Below are 14,031 nucleotides of genomic sequence, written 5' to 3'. Positions count from 1 at the left end.
GGCTGAGGCAGGAGAATGGAGTGAAGCAGCAAGGTGGAGCTTGCAGTGAGTTGAGATCACGCCACTGCACTCCAGCCTGGGCGACAGAGCAAGACTCTGTCTCGAAAAAAAAAAAAAACAAGTGTAAATGAACAGAACAATGTGAATGTGTGCACCTGTTTGTGACAGTTAGCAAGCCACAACTGTCTGCAGGTGCGGAGGAGGCCGCAGTAGCTTCGGGTGGCTGAGGGATAAGACATGCTATCAGCCATGGCAAAGGAATCCCAGGACACTGCCTGAAGAGTCAGGTCTTCCCACCCAGGAGCCGGTTCACCATGCATGCCAGCTACGCTTTACAAAATAAGAGAGGCTTTGCACCAACGAATGCTGAGATCAGCCATGAACCAAAAAGTGAGTCACTCAATGCTGGATGCCTGGGGTCAAAAAATAGACGGGGAAAAAAGGGCTAAAAGTAAATTAATTTATGTATCATTTACAAAACTTTTCAAAAAGTGTTTTGCTCTCCATCTGTCATACTTCTGCAGTGACAGACAAGTGAGGACATTTAGAGAGACTCTGGAACAAACCAGGCCCATCCACTAGTGTCCAGGCTAGTTGCGAAGACAGAAAAACGCCCCAGCTCTTTCTGTTTGCACGATGGCTGCCTGTGGCCCGGCCAGGGAGGTGGCCAGGAGTGAGGCCTGATCGTCTCTGGCGCCTCCACCTTGGCTTCCCCAAGCCCAGAAGGCGCCCACGAGGACCCCCATTGCCTGACATTGCCACGGTCTGGGATCACCGACCTGCGCCGCCCGCGCACCTGCTCTGGCGCGAGGGAACCTCCGCCTCACCAGGGCCCAGCCCTGCAGTGAGGCCCATGGGGTCAGACCGCAAAGTGAAGGTGCGGACCGGGTGGGCCTCGGGGAGACAAAGGCCAGGCCCGCCTGCTCGCAGAAGGCCCAGCTCTGGGTCCCAGCCCCTGCCAAGAGGAAGTACCCCAGGCAGGGAAGGGGTCACTGACTTCCCAGGGCCCGCCGGCCGCAGCAGGAAGTTGGCCAGGGCTCGGCCATGAGCGGAGCAGGGAGGGCTTTCTCCGGAGCATGGGCGAGGCCGGCCCTGGAGGGGCGAGGACCGGGTATATGAAGCCTCGTGGCCAGGCCCGGGCATCCACAGGTCCCCAGCGCGCCCCGAGTCCCTGCGCCATGAAGCTCGCCGCCGCCCTCCTGGGGCTCTGCGTGGCCCTGTCCTGCGGCTCCGGTGAGCGCCCTGGGCTCCTGGCCCGCACGGTGGGGCCTGAGGCCTCGGCGCCCGCTGTGCCCCGCCCCTGCCTGCGCGGATCCTGGATCCCAGGGTCCTTCCAGCCTCACCCAGCGCCCGGAGGGCTCCGCTACCCCGCGGCCCGTCCCAGGCCCCGCGCCTGCGCTCCCCGCGCCTGCAGCCCTAGGCCTCCCTCCTCTCAGGGCTCTCTCCAGCCTCGAGCCAGGACAGGGGCCGCCCGTGGCCGGGGGACGGCCGTCTGTCCCCTGTCTGGCCACCGTCCCCTCATCCTGCAAGGTGCAGCGCGAGTGTCCCCTCCTTGGGGGCCCGCCCTGGAGCCTGCACAGAGTTCACCGGTCCTCCCGCCACCCTCAGGCCACTCCGGTGTCCCTGCAGCGTGTCCGCGCGGGGCCGCCTCCCCAGGCCCCCGGGGCTCGCTCCCGGCAGGCCTCGGCGCAGGACGGAGAGGGCGGTCAGGGAGCCGGGCAGGGCGCGACGGTTCCTGGGCGCCCTCCGCGGGGGCGCGTCCTGGGCCCGCCTTCTGGAGACCCCCGCGCGCAGGCGGTGACCCCTCCCTGTTTGCTTGCAGCTGCTGCTTTCTTTGTGGGTTCGGCCAAGCATGTGGCCCAGCCTGTCACTGAGCTGGAGTCGGGAACAGAGGCCGCGGCCGGGACCCTGGCCAAGCCCCTCGGCACCGCGGCCGACCCCCTTGGCGCGGCCAACCCCCTCGGCACCCTCAACCCCCTCGGCACCCTCAACCTGCTGAAACTCCTGCTGGCAAGCCTGGGCATCCCCGTGAACCACCTCGTAGAGGGCTCCCAGAAGTGTGTGGCTGAGCTGGGCCCCGAGGCCATGGGGGCACTGAAGACCCTGCTGGTAACGTGGGCACCCCGGGAACCTTCCTGCACCCGCGTCCCTTCCCGGCCAGCCTCAAAATTGCACCAGAGGTGTCCAGGCCCTAGTCACGGCTGTTTCCTGTCCGGCCCTCCAAGCCCTGTCCCTGGGATAAGCCTGGGTCTCCCGGTGGGAACTGGGTGGGGCGCATCCGAGCTGCAGGGGCGGGGAAGGCGGAGGTGGCCCCGCGCGGGTGCGCGTCCCCGGAGACGCCAGCGGACCCGCCCCGCTCCCACTCCCGGCAGAGCCTGAGTTCTTGGGGGCAGGGTTGGGGCCCTCAAGCTCGGCCTCTGCTTTCCAGGGGGTCCTGACGATGTTTGGCTGAGCCAAGACTGGAGCAGCTGCACCTGAGGACAAGACGCTGCCCACCCGCGGGGGCTGAAAATCCCACTGCGGGGCGGACCGTCCCGTCCCCTTCCCTGGCCCCTCTCAATAAACGTGGTTAAGAGCAGCCTGAGCCTGATATTTTCTCACCCAAATGCTGATGCCTGTGGGGGACCGAGGGTGCCAAGTCCCAGATTTTGTGAGGGAGGGAGAGAGGGAGGGGGCGAGAGTCTGCGGGTGGCACAGAGAGAGGGGGCCAGCATCAGAGGTAAACTGTCTGTAACTGTTGAAGAAGCATGAAAATTATCTACTGCTTGAAGACTGGCGAGAATGCAAACGCGCCAAAGCCATTTGTTGCTAAAATTTGAAAGTTTTTATTTTTTTTCCCTCTGTAATTGTAGATTTCTTCCTCGGAAATGGGGAAGGAATGAGGGCTTCAGGAAATTCGCTGCTGGGCTTGTTTTGCCTGTGGTTTCTGCTGGTTTTGTTCACATAACCTAGCGGCTTTGATTCCTTCTGCTCTACCAGACAGACTACCTTTTGTCCACTGATCCGAGTGCTGCTGGGAAGGTGCCCAGGGAACCCAGACATCGACGTCCATTTCAGGGGAAGCTTCCCAGTACACTTCCTTGCCGGGAAAAATGACTCTGCCCCAGGTGGCTTGAGCAGGGTTTCTCCCCTCTACCATCGTGAATATTCACACAAGATTAAAAAAATTTTTTTGGTTGGGCACAGTGGCACACACCTGTAATCCCAGTACTTTGAGAAGCCGAGGCAGGTGGATCACTCGAGTCCAGGAGTTTGAAACCGGCCTGGGCAACATGAGGAAACTCCGTCTCTACAAAAAATACAAAAACTGGGGGGGCGCGGTGGCTCATGCGTGTAATCCCAGCACTTTGGGAGGCTGAGGAGGGCGGGTCACGAGGTCAAGAGATCGAGACCATCCTAGCCAAAATGATGAAACCTCCTCTCTACTAAAAATACAAAAATTAGCTGGGCATGGTGGCTCGAGCCTGTAGTCCCAGCTACTCAGGAGGTAGAGGCAGAAGAATCGCTTGAACCTGGGAGGCGGATATTGTAGTGAGCCAAGATGGTAGCTGGGCGCAGTGGCTCACGCCTGTAATCCCAGCACTTTGGGAGGCCGAGGTGGGCGGATCACCTGAGGTCGGGAGTTTGAGACCAACCCTGACCAACATGGGAAAACCCCATCTCTACTAAAAATACAAAATTAGCCGGGTGTAGTGGCACATGCCTGTAATCCCAGCTGCTCGGGAGACTGAGGCAGGAGAATTGCTTGAACCCAGGAGGTGGAGGTTGCGGTGAGCTGGAGATTGCGCCACTGCACTCCAGCCTGGGCAACAAGAGTGAAACTCCGTGTAAAAAAACAAAACAAAACAAGATCGTGTCACTGCACTCCAGCCTGGTGACAGAGTGAGACTCCGTCAACAAAACAAAACAAAACAAAACAAAACAAAAATACCAAAGTTATCCGGGCATGGTGGCCTGTGCCTGTAATCCCAGCTACTCAGGAGGCTGAGGCGGGAGGATCACTTGAATCAGAGAGGTCAGGCCGCAGTGAGCTGTGATTGCACCACTGCACTCCAGCCTGGTCAGCAGAGAGATACCCCATCTCAAAATACATAAATAATACAGTAAAATAAAAAGTTTGGCCATTTTGATGAGTTCACAAGCAAACCACAACAGGGAAGAAGCCACCTGGATCCAGATGCCATGAAATCTCATCCACGCATTGCCCCCGAGGCCCTTCAGGGCTGTGAATCTTCACGGGGTGGGGAAGGCTTTGGTCTGGACAACAGTGAACCAACAGTGAGAATCACAAGGTCATGGGGACACTGACCCCACCATGACCCCAGGCCCACCTCCCCCAGTATTATATATCCAGGCTTTTTGCAGGTTGTCTGCTAAGAATTCCTTAACTAACTGGATTAAAACATCCAGGTAAATCATTATGGGAACATGGTAGAGCTTGTTGGAACTGATGGTGGGTGGGCTGTGGTACTATCCCGAGATGGCCCTGCTACCCTCCACCCCTGGAATCTTTCCAGGAAAACGACAGGGGGAAAGCAAAGTGCTTAGTAAAAAAGGGAAACTGCGAATACCAGTTGAAGTTCCAAGATCAGCTGCAACGTCTAGCTTCCTTCCTCCTGTAGATTCCTGGAGGAGAGACCAACGTAATCCTGGACGTGCTGGTCCCAAAGATACTGTTCGTCAGTGAGCAGGTATATGCAGACCTGCCCCCAAAGACCGAGGGAGCTAAGGGGCTGAAGAAAGAGTCTGACAAGTTCAGTTTCTCATAAATAAACATTTAATAGGGACTTAAAACCAGAAGCCACGTCTCGGGTGGACTTGCGGTGGTGCATCCCCCGCAGTCGACTCCCAGCCGCAGGGTGTGTATCACGGGGAAAAGGTACATATGCTTCAGCAGGGATGTGTGAGACAACGAAAGTCGACCCCTCAAAGGCAAGAGTGCTATGGCCAAAGTGCTGGGACTGAGGCATGACCATGGCGCCCAGCCCAAGGATAAAATGTTTTAAAATGGTTACTATTTGAAAAATATTTTATATTGCCACAAAAGACCAAACGCAAATTCTTTAAAGCAGCCTCTAAAAGTGGAAGTTAGGACAACAAATAAACTTAACTTGGTTTCTAATGGGGGCCTAACCACCAAGGAACTATTCTAAGTAATGTAAAAATGTAGTAATTTAATTTACGCCCTGGGATGGGTCCACCCCAAGGACAAGAGGAACTGTGAAAATAATTTTAAACTTCTCTTATTGGCGGCATTGCTCTACTGAGGCCCTTCTGTGCATATTCTGTGACAACTCAGACGTGTAATCAAGTTACTGTCATTGAAGTCAGATTTCTGACAAAGTTAAAAGAAGATGCTGATGATGTAAGAGTAAGTAAAACCTTAAGGCTCAAGATCACACTTGGAAGTATAATTGTAAATGCCTGATGTTTTTAGACGTGGAGTCTCACTGTCACCCAGGCTGGAGTGTAATGATGCGATCACAGCTCATCGCAGCCTTGAACTCCTGGGCTCAGGTGATCCTCCCACCTCAGCCTCCCAAGTAGCTGGTACTGTAGGTGTGAGCCACTGTACCCAGCTTTTTTTTTTTTTTTTTTTTAAATTTATGGCTGGCATGGTGGCTAATCCCAGCACTTTGGGAGGTCGAGGCAGGAGGATCCCTTGAGCCCAGGAGTTCAAGATCACCCTTGAACAAGGGGAACAAGGTAAGACTTTGTATAGAATAGTTTAAAAATCAGCTGGGTGTGGTGGCGCACGTCTGTAGTCCCAGCTACTTGGGAGGCTTAGGTGAGAGGGTCACTTGAGCCCAGAAAACGAGCTGTGATTGTGCCACTGCACTCCAGCCTGGGTGACAGAGTGAGACCCCTTCTCTGGGTGACAAAGCAAGCCCCTGTCCTCCCCGCCAAAAAAAAAATTCCCCAGCATTAACAGGAGTTTGGAAGAAGCTGATTCCAGTCTAATGGATAACCGAGGGGTTCAAGGCTTCAGGTAGTAACTGCAGATGTGGTAGAAATAACAAGAGAACTTGAATTAGAAGTGAATCCTAACTGAAGATGTGGCTGCACTGCTGCAACCGCATGATAAAACTTGAACAGGTGAGGAGTGGAGTGAGGAGTTACTCCTTATGGATGAGCAGAGAAAGTGGTTTATTGAGATGGAATCTCCTCCCAGTGAAGAGGCTGCGAACCTCACTGAAATGACCACATAGGATGTTTTTAGAAGAGTACACAAACTTAGTTGACAAAGCAGCAGCCAGTTTTGAGGGGATTAACTCCAATTTTGAAAGAAGTTCTACTGTGAGTAAAATTCTATCAAACAGCATTGCATGCAACATAGAAAAATCTTTTGTGAAAGGAAGAGTCAATGCTGCAAACTTCATTGTCTTATTTTAAGAAGTTGCCACAGCCGCCCCAACTTTCTGCAACCACCACCCTGATCAGTCAGCAGCCATCAACATTGAGACAAGATCCTCTACCAGCAAAACGATTATCACTCACTGAAGGCTCAGATTTGTAGGCAATAAAGTATTTTAAAATTAAGGCATGTTCCTTAAGACATAATGCTATTGCATACTGAATAGACTACACTATCGTGTAAACATAACTTTTACATGCACTGAGAAACCAAAAGGTTCACAACTTGCTTTACTGCAGTGGCCAGAAACAAAGCCCTCAATATCTCCGAGGTACGCCTGAATTCAGCTGTCCCAGCACTATTCATTGAGGATGCTACACGTTCCCCTATTGAGATATCTTGGCAAGTTTGTCACAGATCAATTGACCAGAAATGTAAGGGCTTATTTCTTGGGATTTAAATTCTATTCTATTGACCAATATGCTATCCTTATGCTAGAACCACACCGTCTTGATTACCGTAGCTTCATAATTAGTTTTAAAATCAGGATGTTTTAGTCCTCCAACTTTGACCCTCTTCAAGACTGTTTGGCTATTTTGGAGGTCCCTTGGATTTCCATATGTCTTTAAAGATTAGATTGTAAATTTCTGCAATAAACAAAAAGTCAGCTGGGATTCTGATAGAGACTGCATTGAATCTGTAGATCAATTTAAGGAATATTGCCATCTTAATATTATCCTCCAATCCAAGAACATGAATTCCTTGCTTTCTTGGGAGAAAGTCTTAGTCTTTCACCATTAAGTATAATATCAACTGTAGGTTCAGATTGAGGAAGTTCTCGGTTTTTTGTTTTTGAATGGAGAGTAAGTTTTGTCAATGATCCTATGCTTTTGTCCTTTATTTTACTGACACAATGCATCACATTAATTGGATAAATCCCACTTGGTCATGGTGCAAAATCCTTTTTTATATGTTGCTGAATCCTATTTTGCTAGTATGTTTTTGAGGATTTTTGGATCTATATTTAAGTGATTGGTATGTAGTTTTCTTTGAGATATCTTTGTCTGGTTTTGATATCAGGGTAATACTGACCTCATAGAATGAGTTAAAAAGTGTTCCTTCTTCTACTTTTTGAAGTTCGTGAGGAATTGGTATCAACTTAAATACTTGATAGCATTCACCAGTGAAGCCATCAGGGCCTATGCTTTTCATTTTGTAGTTTTTTCCATTACTAATTCAATCTTTTTATTGCTGTACATCTATTCAGATTTTCTTTTCTTCTTGAGTCAGGTTTGGTAGTGTCTTTCTAGGAATCTATCCATGTCATCTACATTGTCTAATTCATTGGCATACAATTGTCCATAGCATTCCATAGTAATCCTTTTTATTCTATAAAGGTTGGTAGTAATGTCTCCCTTTCATTCCTGATTTTAGTAATTTAAGCAGTTTTTTATGTTCAGACTACTTAAAGGCTCATCAATTTTGCTGATCTTTCCAAAGAATCAGTCTTTGATTCTCTACTGTTTTTTGTTTGTTTGTTTTGTTTAGTTTGTTTGTTTGAGACAGTCTCCCTCTCTCGCCAGGCTGGAGTGCAGTGGCGCGATCTCGGCTTACTGCAACCTCTGCCTCCCGGGTTCAAGCAATTCTCCTGCCTTAGCTTCCTGAGTAGCTGGGACTACAGGCGTGCACCACCACACCCAGCTAATTTTGCTATTTTTAGTAGAGACGGCATTTCACCATGTTGGCCAGGCTGGTCTCCAGCTCCTGACCTCGTGATCTGCCCACCTCGGTCTCCCAAAGTGTTGGGATTATAGGCGTGAGCCACCACGCCTGGCCCTATACTGTTTTTCTATTCTCTATTTCATGATTTTCTGCTCTAGTTCTAATTACTTCTTTCTTTCTGCTTGCTTTGGGTTTGGTTTACCATTTTCCAGTGTCTTAAGTTGAAAAGAAGATTTAAGATCTTTTTTCAGTTTTTGAGATGGAGTCTTCCTCTGTCACCCAGGATGGAGTGCAGTGGTGTGATCTCTCGGCCTCCCGGGTTCACACCATTCTCCTGCCTCAGCCTCCCGAGTAGCTGGGACTACAGGTGCCTGTCACCACACCTGGTTTTTTTTGTTTTTTTTTTTTTGTATTTTTAGTAGAGATGGGGTTTCACCGTGTTAGCCAGGATGGTCTCGATCTCCTGACCTCGTGATCTGCCCGCCTCGGCCTCCCAAAGTGCTGGGAGCCACCGTGCGTGGCCCCAAAATCTTTTAAAATGTGTTTATAAATTTAAGTATTGCTTTCACTGCATCCCATGTTTTCGTATATTGTCTTTTCATTTATTTCAAAGTATTTTCAAACTTCCCTGGTTTCACTTCGATTGGATAATATATTTGGTATGATTTCAATCCTTTTGAGCTTATTATGGCTTGTTTTATAGCATCGCATATGATCTGTCCTAGAGAATATTCCATGTACACCCGGGAGAAATGTATATTCTGGTATTGTTTTACTTGTCTATCAGGTTCAGTTGGTGTTTCCTATTCACATCGATTAATGCCTAGCTGTTCTATTGAGAGAAAGGTACTGAAATTTCCATTTATTATTGCTGAATTGTCAATTTCTCCCTTCCATTCTGTCAGCTTTTGCTTCCTGTAGTTTGGGGCTTTGTTGTTTGTTGTTGCTTATCATTAGAAGATATCCTTCTTTATCTCTAGGAACATTTTGTTTCCTAGTCTATTTTGCCTGACATTAGTATAGCTCCAATTTTTATAGTTCCTGTTTGCATGACATCTTCTTCCATCCTTGTACTCTCAGCCTATGTGTAACCTTTACACCTAAAGTGCATCTCCTATAAATATCATAGAGCTGAATCTTAAAAATTGATTCACATACCAAAGTTGTACCAAATATACTTGTTTTATAACTGAATCAAATCTCCAAAATCATTAAATTTTTTTTGGACCCACATCAACAAACCTGCTATTTCTGTTTTATGGGAATCTATTGAACTTTGTAGCAAAAGTATTTGTTTCTAAGCACTCACGAATTCTTGCGTTGACTCTAGAATATGAACATCAAATTCAAAGCAGTAATGCATAATTTAAAAAACTCTAAATTTTGGCCGGGCGCGGTGGCAGGCCGGGCGCGGTGGCTCAAACCTGTAATCCCAGCACTTTGGGAGGCCGAGGCGGGCGGATCACAAGGTCAGGAGATCGAGACCACAGTGAAACCCCGTCTCTACTAAAAATACAAAAAATTAGCCGGGCGCGGTGGCGGGCGCCTGTAGTCCTAGCTACTCAGGAGGCTGAGGCAGGAGAATGGTGTGAACCCAGGAGGCGGAGCTTGCAGTGAGCCAAGATCGTGCCACTGCACTCCAGCCTGGGCAACAGCGTGAGACTCCGTCTCAAAAAAAACAAAACAAAACAAAACAAACAAACAAAAAAAACTCTAAATTTTATTTTTTTGAGACAGGGTCTCCCTGTATTGCCCAGGCTGGTCTTAAACTCCCAACCTCGAGCAGTCCTTCTGCCTTGACCTTCCCGAGTGCTGGGATTACAGATGTGAGCCACCATGCTTGGCAGCTACTCTAAGTAAATGCATCAACAGTGTTTGCTTCAAATTTTACTTATAGTTTTTGCAACTTATAAAATGTTAAATTACAATTAAAATTTTAAATGTCAGAAAATGCATCAAATTCATATTCTTGATTTGCATTATAAAGTTTCAATTTCAACATAAATTCTTGTACCTGTCTGTGAACATCACAAATAAGCTTTTCCTTTCCTTGGAGCTTCACCTTTAGTTCATTCATTGTCAGTGTGATATTGGTGAGAAAATCTGCACCATAGACTGACGTATTTTGCTTTAGATTATTGCATACATGATAGCATTCCTTTTGTTGCAAAAGAATCTTAAATTGGAATCAAGAGAACAATGAATCACTAAAACCCCTTCACAATTCAGCAAATAATAATTAGCAAAGACATGATCTTTAAACTTATTTATTATTATTATATTTTTTGAGATAAAGTCTCACTCTTGTCGCCCAGGCTGGAGTGCAGTGGCATGATCCCGGCTCACCGCAACCTCCGCCTCCCGGATTCAAGCAATTCTCCTGCCTTCGTCTCCCGAGCAGCTGGGATTACAGGTGCCTGCCAGCATGCCCGGCTAATTTTGTATTTTTAGTAGAGACGGGGTTTCACCAGGTTGGCCAGGCTGGTCTTGAACTGCTGACCTCAGGAGATCCACTCACCTCAGCCTCCCAAAGTGCTGGGATTACAGGCGTGAGCCACCACTGATTTTAAATTTAATAATTTCTATGTATATATATTTGTGTGTATATATGTGTGCACATGTATATATCTCTCTGTGTGTGTATATATATAAATATTTGAGACGGAGTCTCCCTCTGTTGCCAGTCTGGAGGGCACTGGCATGGTATCGGCTCACTGCAAGCTCTGCCTCTTAGGTTCACGTGATTCTCCTGCCTCAGCCTCCTGAGTAGCTGGGATTACAGGCACACACCACCATGCCTGGCTAATTTTTGTATTTTTAGTAGAGATGGGGTTTCACCATGTTGGGCAGGATGGTCTCGATCTCCTGGCCTCATGATCTGCCTGCCTCGGCCTCCCAAAGTGCTGGGATTACAGGCGTGAGCCACCACACCTGGCCTCATGTATATTTTTTAAACTAGAAAAATATGAACATACATCTCACTTTAACTACTAATTAGGATTTACATAGGCACAGTAACTGTCTGCATATAACATTTAGATAAATACACTATGTTACTTTGGTTAGTAGTAAAATACTGTTAGAATGAAGTCAATTCTTTGATACCATCTGGCAATGTGTTTATGTGGCATACAAACAAGCAATGCAACGGTTCTCTATCTTAATGCAACAATTAAAAGATAAATGTGATCCTATAAACATGTGATCCTATAAAAATCATTTGCTTAACAAAAAGGACTATTTTTCAGTACCAGTCACAACAGCCATATTTCAAATGCCCAGAAGCCACGCATGGCTAGAGGCCACCACGCTGAACAACGCACATGAGCAGAGTTTGGCAGAGCTGAGGATTCTTGGATCCCTCCCTTCACTGGCTGTGTGCTGCTCTGCCTACACATCTTCCAATGCTGGGTCTTACCAGCAACCTCGGAAAGGCAGTCTTTTTACATTTAAACTATTTTCAGGAATACAAAAAGTCAAAGGGAAACAGGCTAAAAGAATTAATTTAGCATCAAATGCTACCTTTCATCATTTTCTGGAATTACTAAGCTGTTTAGTAGCGGCACCATGGATTTCTCTTGCAGACTAAAATCTGAATAAATGATAATGGGGAATGAAGTAAAATCCAGCTTGAGAAACAAGATTCTTCAACTAAATACTTTTGTCAGATGGGTAAAGGAAAAATGGGGGCCTTGGTGGCAGACATAGATTTTGAGTCAGGGTTTACATAATGACAACAATGCCTGGACAAAACTCATTTATCCGTCTTTTCACCCACATGTGAGGCAGGAATTGAGATTATTACTTCCCTTTCCTAAATATTTCAAAATTTCCTTTCCTTTCTAGGCTTACTGCTCTGCAAGCCCGCCTCGGCTTAGCCGTCAACTGGACCACACCAGAAACCAGCTAACTAGTCTGACACCATGTATCCGTCTCCCCTTTTAACGCACCCTGCACAACACCACTGGGCCTGTTTCTTCCTCCACACCTATCGCATCTGCAGCACCCAGTGCAATAGATTTATGGTCAACGAACAACTGGAAGGATGATGCCTGTAAATCTTTATTTCCAAACTAAGCACAGAGTCTGACAATTGCAAATCTCTCAATTTTAAGTAAGCTTAGGCAACTTACTACCGGGTAACTCTGTAAGCCCAGAAGCTTTGATTCACTGTGCTGGTAAGCTGGAAGGTATCCAGCAATTAAAGCTCTTGAAGCTGGCTTCAGGTCAGGCTTGACAAAGCAAGCCAAGTTTCCTGTAACAGACCAAACTCCTTTAGCAGTTTTTGGGGAGGTTAGAGTGATCTCAAGTTTGTGATTCAAAGAAAATGAGAAAACTGACATCTCCTCGTTCATTTGATTAAAAATGTTAAATGTGCTAAAACTGCAGAAACTGGTTTTCATGCTACTTTGCAATCCAGCTGTCCTCCCAACCCCTAGCTAGACTAGCTGGTTAGACTCATTTATGTAACAATCTATTTAAAATATTATTCAGGGGAAATCTACTTACAGAAACATTTCTCAAATTCTCATAAAATTCTAGTAGAAAACTATCTTCTACAAGTTTCTTCTAATACATAACCACTTATTATGTTAAAATTATCTTTATAATACCTGTAAAAGCTTATTTTAAAATCAATTTGAATATCTAAATAATAGTCTAAAAAGGGAATAAAACTCTCAGTATGTAACATTGTTATCTAAAACCTAAAAACTTTATTCTAAATATATTTCAGTTCATGTTTCTTTAGGTACTTGTTCCTTTAAAGAACATTAACTGGAATTTATCAAGTAACATGGCACACACTTCATTAACTTGTTTGTTTTTTTTAAGACAGGGTCTTGCTCTGTCACCCATGGGGTGCAGTGGTGCCATCCGGGCTCACTGCAACCTTAGCCTCCCGGGCTCAAGCAATCCTCCTGTCTCAGCTTCCCGAGTGGCTGGAACAATAGGCACGCACCACCATGCCCAGCCAATTTTTATGTTTTTTGTAGAGGTGGGGTTTTACCATATTGCCCAGGCTGGTCTTGAACCTCTGGGCTCAAGTGATCTGCCCACCTCGGCCTCTGAAAGTGCTGGGATTATAGGCATGAGCTACTGCACCCAACCTATTAACATTTTTATACTTATTTTTTGACAATTATATGGAGGAACCAAAACTCACCATAGTGGTAAAATTGCATAGTCATGCACCATGCATAATGACATTTTGGTCAAAGACTGACCACATATATGAGGATGGTCCATAAGATATAACAGAGCTGCCTATTCAGATTTTTTTTTTGAGAGTCTCACTTTGTCACTGAGGCGGAGTATAGTGCCACAATCTCCTCACTGAAACCTCCACCTCCTGGGCTCAAGCAATTCTCCCACCTCAGCCTCTTAAGCAGCTGTGACCACAGGCACATGCCACCATGCCCAGCTAATTTTTCTGTTTTATAGAGATGGGGTTTCACCATGTTGCCCAGTCTGGTCTTGAACTCCTGGCCTCCAGTGATCCGCCCACCTCAGCCTCCCAAAATGAGATTACAGGCATGATCCACTGCACCCAGCCTCAGACATACCATTTTTTTGACTTTGTCGCCCAGGCTGGAGTGCAGTGGTTTGATCTCGGCTCACTGCAAGTTCTGCCTCCCGGGTTCACGCCATTCTCCTGCGTCAGTCTCCTGAGTAGCTGGGACTACAGGCGCCCACCACCATGCCTAACTTTTTTAAAATTTTTATTATTTTTTAGTAGAGACGGGGTTTCACCAAGTTAGCCAGGATGGTCTTGGCCTCCCAAAGTGCTGGGAACACAGGCGTGAGCCGCCGCGCCCAGTCTACTCTGTCTTTTCCATGTTTCCCGGCCTACTCTGTCTTTACCATTGTCTTACAACTGCTTACAATGTTCACTACAGGACCATGCTGTACAGGTTTCCAGCCTAGGAGCAACAGGCTAAGCCACAAAGCCGAGA

The 14,031-nt window shown here is 47.3% G+C and overlaps 1 protein-coding gene across 1 annotated transcript; it reads left to right on the top strand.

Annotated features, from left to right (window-relative positions):
• The first annotated feature begins 1,141 nt into the window (after nt 1-1,141).
• SCGB3A1 (secretoglobin family 3A member 1) lies at nt 1,142-2,578 on the top strand. The gene is made up of 3 exons (XM_045394673.2): nt 1,142-1,233; nt 1,823-2,109; nt 2,429-2,578. The coding sequence occupies exons 1-3, from the start codon at nt 1,179-1,181 to the stop codon at nt 2,450-2,452; spliced, it is 366 nt and encodes a 121-aa protein (XP_045250608.2). The 5' UTR covers nt 1,142-1,178; the 3' UTR covers nt 2,453-2,578.
• The last annotated feature ends 11,453 nt before the right edge of the window (nt 2,579-14,031 follow it).

Source organism: Macaca fascicularis, chromosome 6 (assembly GCF_037993035.2).
Source record: "Macaca fascicularis isolate 582-1 chromosome 6, T2T-MFA8v1.1".
NCBI classification, from domain to species: domain Eukaryota; kingdom Metazoa; phylum Chordata; class Mammalia; order Primates; family Cercopithecidae; genus Macaca; species Macaca fascicularis.
Note: the sequence above shows the minus strand (reverse complement) of the source record. Positions and strands in the feature narration are given on the sequence as shown.

Excerpts from the sequence above, each read along its gene's own strand:
- SCGB3A1 (XM_045394673.2), top strand. The coding sequence starts at position 1,179 with ATGAAGCTCGCCGCCGCCCTCCTGGGGCTCTGCGTGGCCCTGTCCTGC. Across the intron at positions 1,234-1,822 it reads GGCCCTGTCCTGCGGCTCCG|CTGCTGCTTTCTTTGTGGGT; the intron begins GTGAGCGCCCTG and ends GTTTGCTTGCAG. Across the intron at positions 2,110-2,428 it reads GGGCACTGAAGACCCTGCTG|GGGGTCCTGACGATGTTTGG; the intron begins GTAACGTGGGCA and ends TCTGCTTTCCAG.